At 43.4% G+C, this 14,273-nt stretch overlaps 1 protein-coding gene across 3 annotated transcripts in view; it reads left to right on the top strand.

The window, feature by feature from the left end:
* Positions 1–14,024, top strand: part of LOC140205017 (serine/threonine-protein phosphatase 6 regulatory subunit 3-like) — a 207,794-nt gene extending 193,770 nt beyond the window's left edge. For all 3 annotated transcript variants that reach the window (XM_072272080.1, XM_072272079.1, XM_072272077.1), the window contains one exon: positions 13,823–14,024. In XM_072272080.1, the coding sequence (XP_072128181.1) occupies positions 13,823–13,826 (4 nt within the window). In that variant the 3' untranslated portion in view covers positions 13,827–14,024. The remainder of the gene's footprint in view (positions 1–13,822) is intronic.
* Positions 14,025–14,273: the final 249 nt, after the last annotated feature.

Below are 14,273 nucleotides of genomic sequence, written 5' to 3'. Positions count from 1 at the left end.
CTTAAACAATGGAATAACATTAGCTGTCCTCCAATCCTCCAGCACCTCACCCGTGGTTAAGGATGTTTTGAATATTTCTGCTAGGGCCCCTGCAATTTCTGCACTAGGTCCTTTTGACAAGGACTACCTTGTCAGGCCTTTGGGATTTATTCACCCTAATTTGCTTCAAAATAGCAAATACCTCCCCCTCTGTAATCTGTACTTCGAATATATCTGTAAAAGCACTTCAGGTTTTCCTTCACCTTATTTGCTAGAGCAACCTCGTGCCTTCTTTTTGCCCTCCTGATTTCTTTCTTAAGTGTTTCTTGTATTTCTTGTACTCCTCAAGATTCTCATTTGTTCCTACCTGCCATGCACATTCTTTTTTTTTTCCTCTTAACCTGGGCCTCTTTGTTCCTCAAAACCAAGGTTCCCTGAACCTGTTATCCTTGCCTTTTATTCTGACAGGAATATAAACTCTACTCTCAAAATTTCACTTTTGTAGGTCTTCCACTTACCAAGTGCACCTTTGCCAGAAAACAAACTGTGTCAATCCACACTTGCCAGGTCCCTTCTGAGGCCATCTAAATTCCCCTTTCTCCAATTTAGAATCTCAACCCAAGGACCAGACCTATCCTTATCCATAATTACCTTGCAACTAATGTCATTATAAACACTTCATGCAAGGTGTTCCCCTACACAAACTTCTGTCACCTAATAGGAGATCTAGTATCACACTCTCTGTAGGTAGGACTTATGTATACTGATTAAGGAAACTTTCCTGAACACATCTGACAAACCCTTTGCCATCCAGTACGGGAGTCCCAGTCAATATGTGGAAAGTTAAAATAACCTACTATCACACCCTTGTATTTCTTGCAACAGTGCAATCTTTACAAATTTTTTCCTCTAAATCCCATGGACTGTTGTGTGGTCTATAATATAATCCCATTTATGTGGCCATACATTTCTTTTCCTCAGTTCTGCTCATAAAGCCTCACTAGCCGAGCTCTCCAGTCTGTCCTGACTGAGCGTTATCGTGACATTTTCTCTGGGTGACTAGTAATGCCACCCTTCCCCTTTTAATCCCTCCCACTCTATCATGTCTAAAACGCAGAACCCCGGAATATTGAGCTGCCTATCCAGCCCCTCTTGCAACCAAGTCACACTAATGCCTACAATGATATTATCCCATGTACTGATCCATGCCTAATCTCATCCACCTTTCCTACAATACTCTTGGATTGAAATATTTGTAACTCAGAACATTAACCCCATCATACTCGGCATTTTGATTCCTGGTTTTGTATGTGGGCTTAACAACATTTTTCTCTACAACCACTCCTAAATCTGTCTGGTGCTCTGGTTCCCATACCCCTGCAACTTTAGCTTAACCCCACCCCCTTGCTGTGCAACATTAGCAAACCTTTCAGCAAGGATATTAGTTCCCCCTCTAGTTTAGATGCAAACCGACCCTTCTGTACAGGTCTCACCTTCCCTGGAAGAGAGCCCAATGATCCAAAAGTCTGAAGCCTTCCCTCTTGCATCAACTCCTTAGCCACGTGTTAAACTGTATGATCTTCCTCTTTCTGGCCTCACTAGCACATGGCACAGGTAACAATCCTGAGATTATATCCATGGAGGTCCTGTACTTGAACTTAGCACCTAACTCCCTGAACTCACTTTGCAGGACCTCATCACCCTTCCTGCCCATGTCATTGGTACCAATGCGGACCACGACATCTGGCTGCTCACCTTCCCACTTAAGGATGCTGTGGATCTAATCCAAAATGTCTCGGCCCCTGGCACCCGGGAGGCAACGTACCATCCTGGAACCTGGTTCTCATCCACAGAACCTCCATTCTGTTCGCCTAAGGGGTTTGTACGTTCTCCACGTGACCGTGGATGTTTCTTCCCACATTCCAAAGAGAATAGGCTATTGATCAGGGCAGCATGTGCTCATTTGGCTAGAAGGGCCTGTGTTTTGTTAAAGCAATAGGTCCTTAGATTCAACTTGATAAGATAGAAAGACATAAGCTATAAATATCTACTTAGACCTACAAAACTATGTTTATTAGGACAGAACAGAGCAAACATCAAAATACTTATCTCGGCATGTGAGGACCCATCCCACTACAGCACATCACCCACTTGATCTGTGGTGCTGTACATGACCCAGACATCCCACCCTTCAAAAACTGATTTCAGGGAGGTAGCACCATCAATTTGCGGGAGACTTCCGGGAGAGGTGGGATGTCTGCAATAGAGTACCTCCTTAGCAGCTAGCCAGCTGGTTGAAATAACTAGCTATGCTAGTGAACGAATGACACCTGTCAAACTCACCTCAACACGTCTTTTACAGTCTTAACCCACCATGGGCAATAAAAAAGTCATTGTTGCAAACAGTGCAGCGAGCAACACTGTCATTATTTTTGACCCCTATTAGGCAGGGGTACACTTTAGCATAGTCTGTGGTGAAATACGTTTTATATATATTTTTTTGGAACATTCTGCCGTGACGTGCTCTCGCTCTCTCTTGCTTTCTCTCTCGCGCTCGCGTGCTCTCACTTTCTCTCTCGCGCTCTTGCTTTCTCGCTCTCTCACTTTCTCTCTCGCGCTCTTGCTTTCTCGCTCTCTCACTTGCTTTCTCTCTCGCTTTCTCTCTCACTCTCTTGCTTGCTCTCGCGCACGCTCTCTCTCACTCGCACACTCTCTCACTTGCTCGCTCTCAAAAAAATTGATTTCCGTCATATTGTATATAATTTGCGGGCATCAGGGAGCCACTATTCATATGCAGAGACTTCCTGGAGAGGTGGGATGTCTGCATGACCAGCCCGTTGGTGAGGTGAGGGCCCGACAAAGCTGCTCCCTGAACACTCTACTTTAAACCGTCTCCACTAATGTGGAATGCTGAAGTCAGTGGACCAATACATTAACACCATCTCAAACCATCGAATTATAATCAATCTTCCTCTTCCTGAATCCCACCCCAGTGTACAACTAACTTTCATGTTCCCTTAATAATAATCAAAGCTTCTGCAGCCAGTTCAGTTACATTCAAGGCCATAGTGGTAGTGAAATTTTCAGCAAGCACAAAGATTAACCCTTTACAAAACAACACACACAAAATGCTGGAGGAACTCAGCAGTCAAGCAGCATCTATGGAAATGAATAAACTGTTGATATTTTGAGCCAAGACCTATCTTCAGGTCTGAAAAGCAATGGACCTCTGAAGCTGTGAACCGAGTCATGTTAGCCACTGTATTTGCAGAGCAACTTACATTGCAGGAGCAATGAACCACACTGAGACGAAAAATGTGCACACTCACTCAGAAGCCCGCGCAAAAAGTGAGGGCTTTCCGTGCATAAGCACGAAGCTTTTATGAGTGCTGTCTGCACAAATGATTGCTAATTGCATGGGGTTTTAAGGACATTTAGTTTTTTGACCGATGCGCCTCAGCCCTCATCTCTCACCAAAAGTAGAAAATATGGTCCTTGCTAAAACCTGTGACTTTGTTCCTCCATAGCCCCATTCTGTGAGCCGTTGGGGTCATTAGTGCAAGCAGTATCCACCAACTCTACTCCCTTAGACTAGGGGTTCCCAATCTGGAGTCCACAGACTCCTCAGTTAATAGTAGGGGTCCTTTGCATAAAAAAATGTTAGGAACCCCTACCTTCGATGTTCACCCCTTTGAAGATTTTGTGATCTATTCTGTTTGCTCAGTGCCTTTCCCTTTGTCCATGCTCTGGACGTCACAAGATAGTCATAACTGTGTGCTGTCTCCATAAGTTAGTCTTGTTACCAGACAGATACATCAAGGTATCAGTTCTTCTTCTTCTTGGGCCCTTAGCTCCCAGTGAAGCAAAGGCCATCGATGAACTCCTGTCTCCATCATTCTCTGTTCTGAGCCAGTTTCTCTAATTTCAGCCTCAACACCTCTCCTCCATGTGTTCTTTGGATGTCCCTTTTCACCTTGGGGATTCCATTTTAATGTCTTCCTGGTGATATTTTTGGTTGACTTCCTCAAGGTGTGGCTAATCCACCTCCATTTCTGTTTGTGTATTTGTATCTCTGGATTCCTGGATTTCCTATAATGCTACCTTGTCAGTCCATCTGATGTTTAGTATCCTTCTCAGGCAGTGGTTGCTGAAAGCCTGCAGTTTTTGTAGTGTCTTCTTTGTTGTCCTCCAGGTTTCAGAGGCATATAGGAGCACTTGAGTTGAGGATTCTGATTTGTTTTTTCTCGATATGACTCTGGATATCCACACTTTCTTCAAGATGTTGAAAACTACTCTGACCTTGCTCATCCTGACTTTGACATCCTCATCCGTTCCACCGTGTATATATTCACGATGTTTCCAAGATAGACAAAGAAGGTCGCTTTTTCCAGAATTGTATCTCTCATCACTATGGGTCTATTGCTGGTACAGTTTATCTTCATCACTTTTGTTTTAGCTACATTTGGTCTTTAACCCAACATGGTGGAGTTAGCGGTCAGGAGTGTTGATTTTTTTTGCATCTGTTGGTTAGAGCTAAACAGTAGGGCGATGTCACCTGCAGACCCTCGGGTCATCAAGTTGCTGCCAAATAGTCCACTGGATTCCGTTTCATTCGTCCACTTGTCTGTTTCATAATCCAGTCTATTGCCAAAAAGAACAGGAAAAGAGCCATCTAACATTCCTGCTTCTCCCTAGTCTTGACATTGAAGCTTTCTGACAGTTTTCCTCATGTATGACTTTGCGTGACATGTTGTAAGAGTTGATGATATTGATAAATTTCTGGAGTGTTCCATAATGTTTCATGAGTTTCCATAAGGTGTTTCTGTGTAAGTTATCGAAGACTTTCTCATAGTCAGTGAAGTTGATGTAGAGAGATGTATTGCATTTGATTGACTGTTCTATGATTATTCTTAAGGTAGCTATCTTGTCTGTGCAGGAGCAATCTTTCTTAAAGCTGGTCTTTCAATGTTGTGTCAACAGCTTGTTGAAGGTGTTGCAGAATAATTCTGTTTAGCAACTGTTCAACCACAGACATTAAAGATATACTTCTGTAGTTTTTAACAGTCTTATAGATCACCTTTCTTTGGAAGCTTGATGATGTGACTCTCCTTCCAGTCTTGTGGCATCTCTTTGTCCCAGATGTTGCAGAACAAATTGTATAGTGTATCAGCTGAAAGTTTAGGTCTGCCTTCAACGCCTCTGGTGGTACACTGTCTGGGCCAGCTGCTTTTCCTGACTTTAGCCTCTTGATTGCCTGGATGATTTCCTCCTTTGTTGACTAGGCACAGTTGACATCCAAGTCTGTTGGTGCTTCTGGAATTAAAGGAAATTCTGGAGGAGATGGTCTGTTCAGAAGCTCGTTGAAGTACTGTGCCCAATGTTGGAGCTGTTCGTCTTCTTTAGTTAGGGCATTTCCATCTTTATTCTTCACTTGGGCGTTGATCTCGTTGAATTTGCCAGCTAGTTTCTTGGTAGCATTGCATAGTTTTTTCATATTCCCATTTGCTGAGGCTTCTTCTGCTTGGGATGCAAGGGGGTTGATATACCCTTTCCTGTCCCGTTTGATGTTTCTCCTTACTTTCCTAAGTACTCTGTCATATTCCCTCTGCCTCCACATTCTCATTCCTAGTTCTGTTTCTATTGCATTTTCCTTTTAGTGTTCTCCTCTTGTTGATTGTTTCCATTGTTCCTGGTGCAATCCACTCCTTGTGCTCAAATGTCCTTTTTCCCAGCACCTCCTCACAAGTTTCATTTATTGACTCTTTGACAGTAGTCCATTTGTCTTCAATATCAAGGCCCTCAAGTACATGGAAAGTGTGAGGGCAAATCTCTGAGCTATTTCTTTAGTTTTTCAGGTAGCTCACATCGTACTTTAGTTGCTGATTGTGTGGTGCACAGCTTTTTAGGTTCATTTGTACTTTGGTAATCAGAAGATGGTGATGTGGTCTTGCATCTGCACCACATTTCACTCTTACATCATGGGGTGATCTTCAAAACTTAGAGATGTATACGTGGTTGATCTGTTTCTCTGTTAACTTGTTTGATGATATCCATGTTGCCTTGTATATTTGCTGGTATGGGAATAAGCTTCCTGCAATAAGTAGCTTGAAGTTAGCACAAGTTTCAGTAAATCGTTCCCTGGTTTTGGTAATGTTTCTGAGACTGTTTCCCCATCACCTGTTCATATCCTGCGTTATTTCTGCCTGTTTTGGCAGTAAAATCTCCTATGGCAATGGTCAGGTCTTTTGCCATCCCTCTGCTGATGACTGCCCTGAGTGTCTTGGAGAACTCGTCTTCATCATCTTCATTAGTGTTCTTTGTTGGTGGGTAACATTGGATTACTTGAGCTTTTATCTTCTTGCATTTGGTTTTAAAGCTAGCAGTAATAATTCTGGAACTGATGGCCCAATGTGCTTCTGGTGTCATCATGAAGGCTACACCCTATGTATGTGGTGCATCACTACTCTGATGGCCTGAGTAGATGATACTTATCCCATCTGTCAGTCGAGTCTCTCCAGACAAGATGTCTGTCTTGTCTCACTCAGTCCAAGAATTGACAGTTTCTACCTTTTCTTGCCTGGTACATGGTTCCCAAGGTAGATATGGAGTTTGGTAACAAAAGAGTTATTGGCTATGCAGGATCATAGAAACATAGAAACATAGAAAATAGGTGCAGGAGTAGGCCATTCGGCCCTTTGAGCCTGCACCGCCATTTATTATGATCATGGCTGATCATCCAACTCAGAACCCCGCCCCAGCCTTCCCTCCATACCCCCTGATCCCCGTAGCCACAAGGGCCATATCTAACTCCCTCTTAAATACAGCCAATGAACTGGCCTCAACTGTTTCCTGTGGCAGAGAATTCCACAGATTCACCACTCTCTGTGTGAAGAAGTTTTTCCTAATCTCGGTCCTAAAAGGCATCCCCTTTATCCTCAAACTGTGACCCCTCGTTCTGGACTTCCCCAACATCAGGAACAATCTTCCTGCATCTAGCCTATCCAATCCCTTTAGGATTTTATACGTTTCAATCAGATCCCCCCTCAATCTTCTAAATTCCAACGAGTACAAGCCCAGTTCATCCAGTCTTTCTTCATATGAAAGTCCTGCCATCCCAGGAATCAATCTGGTGAACCTTCTTTGTACTCCCTCTATGGCAAGGATGTCTTTCGTCAGATTAGGGGACCAAAACTGCACACAATACTCCAGGTGTGGTCTCACCAAGGCCTTGTACAACTGCAGTAGTACCTCCCTGCTCCTGTACTCGAATCCTCTTGCTATAAATGCCAGCATACCATTCGCCTTTTTCACCGCCTGCTGTACCTGCATGCCCACTTTCAATGACTGGTGTATAATGACACCCAGGTCTCGTTGCACCTCCCCTTTTCCTAATCGGCCACCATTCAGATAATAATCTGTTTTCCTATTTTTGCCACCAAAGTGGATAACTTCACATTTATCCACATTAAATTGCATCTGCCATGAATTTGCCCACTCACCCAACCTATCCAAGTCACTCTGCATCCTCTTAGCATCCTCCTCACAGCTAACACTGCCACCCAGCTTCGTGTCATCCGCAAACTTGGAGATGCTGCATTTAATTCCCTCATCCAAGTCATTAATATATATTGTAAGCAACTGGGGTTCCAGCACTGAGCCTTGCGGTACCCCACTAGTCACTGCCTGCCATTCTGAAAAGGTCCCGTTTATTCCCACTCTTTGCTTCCTGTCTGCTAACCAATTCTCCATCCACATCAATACCTTACCCCCAATACCGTGTACTTTAAGTTTGCACACTAATCTCCTGTGTGGGACCTTGTCAAAAGCCTTTTGAAAATCCAAATATACCACATCCATTGGTTCTCCCCTATCCACCCTACTAGTTACATCCTCAAAAAATTCTATGGGATTCGTCAGACATGATTTTCCTTTCACAAATCCATGCTGACTTTGTCTGATGATTTCACCGCTTTCCAAATGTGCTGTTATCACATCTTTGATAACTGACTCCAGCAGTTTCCCCACCACCGACGTTAGGCTAAGTGGGGTTACATTAGTCACCCTCCAATCCTCAGGAACTAGTCCAGAATCTAACGAGTTTTGAAAAATTATCACTAATGCATCCACTATTTCTTGGGCTACTTCCTTAAGCACTCTAGAATGCAGACCATCTGGCCCTGGGGATTTATCTGCCTTCAATCCCTTCAATTTACCTAACACCACTTCCCTACTAACATGTATTTCGCTCAGTTCCTCCATCTCAGTGGACCCTCTGTCCCCTACTATTTCTGGAAGATTATTTATGTCCTCCTTAGTGAAGACAGAACCAAAGTAATTATTCAATTGGTCTGCCATGTCCTTGCTCCCCATAATTAATTCACCTGTTTCTGTCTGTAGGGGACCAACATTTGTCTTTACCAGTCTTTTCCTTTTTACATATCTATAAAAGCTTTTACAGTCAGTTTTTATGTTCCCTGCCAGTTTTCTCTCATAATCTTTTTTCCCCTTCCTAATTAAGCCCTTTGTCCTCCTCTGCTGAACTCTGAATTTCTCCCAGTCCTCAGGTGAGCCACTTTCTCTGGCTAATTTGTATGCTCCTTCTTTGGAATTGATACTATCCCTAATTTCTCTTGTCAGCCACGGGTGCACTACCTTCCTTGATTTATTCTTTTGCCAAACTGGGATGAACAATTGTTGTAGTTCATCCATGCAACCTTTAAATGCTTGCCATTGCATATCCACCATCAATCCTTTAAGTGTCATTTGCCAGTCTATCTTAGCTAATTCACGTCTCATACCTTCAAAGTTACCCCTCTTTAAGTTCAGAACCTTTGTTTCTGAATTAACTACGGCACTCTCCATCTTAATGAAGAATTCCACCATATTATGGTCACTCTTACCCAAGGGGCCTCTCACGACAAGATTGCTAATTAACCCTTCCTCATTGCTCAAAACCCAGTCCAGAATAGCCTGCTCTCTAGTTGGTTCCTCGACATGTTGGTTCAGAAAACCATCCCGCATACATTCCAAGAAATCCTCTTCCTCAGCACCTTTACCAATTTGGTTCACCCAATCTACATGTAGATTGAAGTCACCCATTATAACTGCTGTTCCTTTATTGCACACATTTCTAATTTCCTGTTTAATACCATCTCCGACCTCACTACTACTGTTAGGTGGCCTGTACAAAACTCCCACCAGCGTCTCCTGCCCCTTAGTGTTACGCAGCTCTACCCATATCGATTCCACATCTTCCCGGCTTATGTCCTTCCTTTCTATTGCGTTAATCTCTTCTTTAACCAGCAACGCCACCCCACCTCCCCTTCCTTCATGTCTATCCCTCCTGAATATTGAATATCCCTGAACGTTGAGCTCCCATCCTTGGTCACCCTGGAGCCATGTCTCTGTGATCCCAACTATATCATAATCATTAATAACAATCTGCACTTTCAATTCATCCACCTTATTACGAATGCTCCTTGCATTGACACACAAAGCCTTCAGGCGCTCTTTTACAACTCTCTTAGCCCTTATACATTTATGTTGAAAAGTGGCCCTTTTTAATGCTTGCCCTGGATTTGTCGGCCTGCCACTTTTACTTTTCTCCTTAGTACTTTTTGCTTCTACCCTCACTTTACACCCCTCTGTCTCTCTGCACCGGTTCCCATCCCCCTGATGGGATCCTGATGACTTTCCCTGCGTTCTTCTCACAATGTCAATGGTATGGTTGGAGCTCATCAATGTTTCTGTTTCTGTAATCCATTGTATCCACTGTACAGGGGCTTGACCTGTAGGGCTTCAGCAGAGCTGTTGGCTAACCTTACCCGTTTCCACAGCAATTCACCTCTCACAACCAGGATGTAAGGTTGGACTTTGAGAGGTAAGGTGTTGGTTTCCAAGTACATCTCCCAGTTTAGTTTGGGCCAGCTTTCTCTTTCAAACCCCAGCAAAGTCGCATGTGTTTACACCCTACAGTGGAGTTTAGAACAAATAACATTACAGTACCGTACTACTTTTGTGCTGGACTTTCAACCTACTCTAAAATCAATCTAACTCTTCCCTCCTACATAACTTTCTTTCTAAGACTGTGCCTATCTAAGAGTTTCTTAAATTTCACTGAGATAAAGAAGCTGGTCTACACCCATTCGGTAGAATTTTGGAGTATGAACATTTTACACTGCCCCAAAAATCTGAGTATCAAGTTCTAACTCTAGAACTTTTAAGTTCTCCATTGATTACCCTGCCAACTCTCCCAGCAATAACACAGAATCTGTTCTCCTGGAGATCCAGTAACATTAAAGCAGCTGCTGTGAATACGATCCTGCTTAAATTGGCAGTGTAACAGTTACCACAATGCTCCACTGTGCCAGCTCTGTAAGATCAGGGTTCAATTCCTGCCACTGTCTGTAAGGAGTTCATGAATTCTCCCTGTGATCACATGAGTGTCTTTCGGACACTCTGGTTTCCTCCCACATTCCAAAGACACATGGGGCAAGAGTTAGTGAGTTGTGGGTGTGCTATGTTAGCGCCAGAAGTGTGGTGACATTCAGAGGCTGCCCTTCAGCACGATCTTCACTGATTTGATTTAATGCAAACAATGCATTTCACCAAAGCCTTTGGTTTTATATTCTTGTAATCTGTAGCCTTATCTGCAAATTTCTTTTAAATGTATGCCTTCTCTTCCTTTCACAGTCTGTTTGTCAGTTCTCAGGAGATATGGTGGTAGTAATATAAGGTAAAGTCAAAGGGAAAGAAAATATGAGAAGTGTTTGGCAGCTTTGGGCCTATACTCACTGGAATTTAGAAGAATGCAGGGGGGATCTCATTGAATCCTACCAAAGTTTGAAAGGACTAGATAGGGTGGATGCGCAGAGGATGTTTCCTATGATGGGGGTATCCAGAACTAGAGGGCACAACCTCAAAATTGAAGGGCGAGCTTTTAGAACAGAGGTAAGGAGGAATTTTTTAGCCAGAGAGTGGTGAATCTATGGAATGCTCTGCGGCAGAGGCCAAGTCTGTGGGTATATTTAAGGCAGAAGTTGATAGCTTTGTGAATCAGAATCAGGTTTATTATCACCAGCATGTGTTGTGAATTTTGTTAACTTAGTGGCAGCAGTTCAAAGAAAATAATAATAAATAAGTAAATAAATTACAGTATACATATATTGAATAGATTAAAAATTGTGCAAAAAGAAACCAGAAATGATATATATTTTTTAAAAAGTGAGGTGGTGTTCAAGGGTTCAATGTCCACTTAGGAATCAGATGGCAGAGGGGAAGAAGCTGTTCCTGAGTCACTAAGTGTGTGCCTTCAGGCTTCTGTACCTCCTACCAGATGGTAACAGTGAGAAAAGGGCATGCCCTGGGTGCTGGAGGTCCTTAATAATGGATGCTGCCTTACTGAGACACTGCTCCTTGAAGATGTCCTGGGTACTTTGTAAGTTAGTACCCAAGATGGAGCCAACTAAATTTACAACCCTATGCAGCCTGTCAGAATGCTCTCCACATTACATCTATAGACGTTTTTGAGTGTATTTGTTGACATATCAAATCTCTTCAAATTCCTAATGAAGTGTAGTCGCTGTCTTGCCTTCTTTACAACTGCATTGATATGTTGGGACCAGGTTAGATCCTCAGAGACATTGACACCTAGGAACTTGAAACTGCTCACTCTCTCCACTTCTGATCCCTCTATGAGGATTACCCTTCCTGAAGTTCACAAACAGCTCTTTCGTCTTACTGACGTTGAGTGTCAGGTTGTTGCTGCAACACCACTCCACTAGTTGGCATATCTCACTCCTGTACGCCCTCTCGTCACCACCTGAGATTCTACCAACAATGGTTGTATCATCAGCAAATTTATAGACCGTATTTGAGCTATGCTTAGCCACATAGTCAAGGGTATAGAGAGAGTAGAGCAGTGGGCTGAGCACATTCCTCTGAGGTGCACCAGCGTTGATCGTCAGCGAGGAGGAGATGTTATCACCAATCCACACAGATTGTGATCTTCCAGTTAGGAAGTTGAGGATCCAATTGCAGAGGGAGGTACAGAGGTCCAGGTTCTGTTTCTTCTCAATCAGGACTGTGGGAATGATGGTATTAAATGCTGAGCTAGAGTTGATGAACAGCATCCTGACGTAGGTGTTTGTGTTGTCCAGTGTGAAGAGCCATTGAAATTGCATCTGCTGTTAACAAATTGCGGCGATAGGCAAATTACAATGGGTCCAGGTCCTTGCTGGGGTAGGAGTTTGGTCTAGTCATGACCAACCTCTCAAAGCATTTCATCATTGTAGGTGTGAGTGCAACTGGACAATAGTCATTAAGGCAACTCACATTACCCTGACCCTGATTTGTCAGGGTCAAAGGATATGGCGAGAAGACTGGTGTATGGGGTTCAGTGGGATCCAGAATCTGCCATGATGGAATGGTGGAGCAGACTCGATGGGCTGAATAGTCTAATTCTGCGCCTATGTCTTATGGTCTAAACTTTTTAATGTACGTACATGTCACCATATACTATACTGAGATTCATCTTCTTACAGGCATTGCAGGTAAATGAAGAAATAGAGTACCATGTAAAAGTCTTAGACACATATATGTAGCCAAGGTGCCCAAGACCTTTGCACAGTACTATAGTAATTGCATGTATTGCACTGTACTGCTGCCGACAAAAACAAGTTTCATGACGTGCAAGTGATAATAAACCTGATTTGGATATGGGTCTCTGTTGTGGACTGAGAGTGGGAAGGGGGCAGAGAGAGGAGGGTCTTGGTTGGGAAAATGGTAAGGGAGTGGGAGGTGCCAGAGGGACATTTTATAATGATCAATAAACCAATTGTTTGGAATCAGTGACCTTGCCTGGTGTCTCAGGGCTGGGTGTGCCTGCATCTGCATCACCCTGCGCCGCAAACCTCAATCCAACTGAGAATTTGTGGCTGGATTTGAAAAGGGCTGTTCACTCATGATCTCCATGCAATCTGACAGAGTTTGAGCAGTTTTGTAAAGAAGAAAGGGTAAAGATTGCAGTGTCCAGATGTGAAAAGCTGATAGAGACCTATCCACACAGACTGTAATTGCTGCCAAAGTTGCGTCTACTAAATACTGACTTGAAGGGGGTGAATACTTATGCAATCAATTATTTTGTGTTTTATATTTGTAATTAATTTAGATCACTTGTGGCCATCTGTTTTCACTTTGATATGAGTCTTTTTCAGTTGGTCAGTGTAAAAAAAACTCAGATTAAATCCACTGTGATTCAACGTTGTAAAACACAACATGAAAACTTCTGTACAAAATGTACAGACCTTGAAAATGAGTGTGAGGTGTGGAATCAGTTCTGAGTTAAGGTGAGTGATGATATCCACACCCAGCTCAGGAGCTTGATTGTTGTAGGGTAATAACTGTTCCTGAACCTGTTGATGTGGGATCTAGGCTCCTGTACCTCCTAACCTGATGGCAACAATGAGGAGAGCATATGGCACTTTTGGTGGGGGTCCTTGATGATAGATGCTACTTTTTTTGTGCAGCGCTCCTTGTAAATGTGCTTAGTAGTGGCGAGGGCTTTGCCTGTGATGGACTGGGCTGCATCCACCATTTTCTGTTCCTCGGGATTGGTGTTTTCATGGTGTTTCTGGGAAAATGGTGAGACACCTTTTGGGGTGAGAGTCTAAGACCAAGTTATCCCTCAGAATCTATTTTGTTTTGAGTTTTAAATGTTTAATTTTTAACTGGCAGCTTGTTCTCACAAACCATTATTTTGACATGAGTCCGTAAGAGACCACTGGATATTAAAACACCAGGTGGAACATGAATTAATTTGTTTCTTTCTTTCCTCCCTTCTTAGGTAGCACTGTAGAGTGCAATGAGGAAGGTCCTTCTCGGTGCACCCTGAATGAAACTCCTGGACCGTGCCCACTCCGGTTTGGGAGCTGGTCTCTACACTCTCCGCCGCCGAAGCAGAGAATCGCCGCCGAAGCCGTCAAGAGCTTCACCTTCCCGGGGCAACCTCTCGGCTGCACTGATTTGACAAAGAAATGAGGGGGGAGGGGATTGGGAGGGGCGGGCAAGGTGTCGGGAGGTGGGAGGGGGAGGAAGGGTGGGCAAGGGAAAAAAAAGAGTTATTATAAACCAGCAATACAATATATATAACTCAGCTCATGGAATCCAAGGAAATGTTTGTTTCTAACAGTGTGTGCGTGTGGACAGAGCGTTGTTCCCCATCACGAGTCAGATAGTTCATAAAGAGAACACAAATGTTCTCTCTCTAATACAAGTGATAGGATGGTTCAGGTAAA

The sequence above is a fragment of the Mobula birostris genome, chromosome 11, assembly GCF_030028105.1.
Source record: "Mobula birostris isolate sMobBir1 chromosome 11, sMobBir1.hap1, whole genome shotgun sequence".
NCBI lineage: Eukaryota > Metazoa > Chordata > Chondrichthyes > Myliobatiformes > Myliobatidae > Mobula > Mobula birostris.
This window is presented reverse-complemented; position numbering and strand designations above follow the sequence as displayed.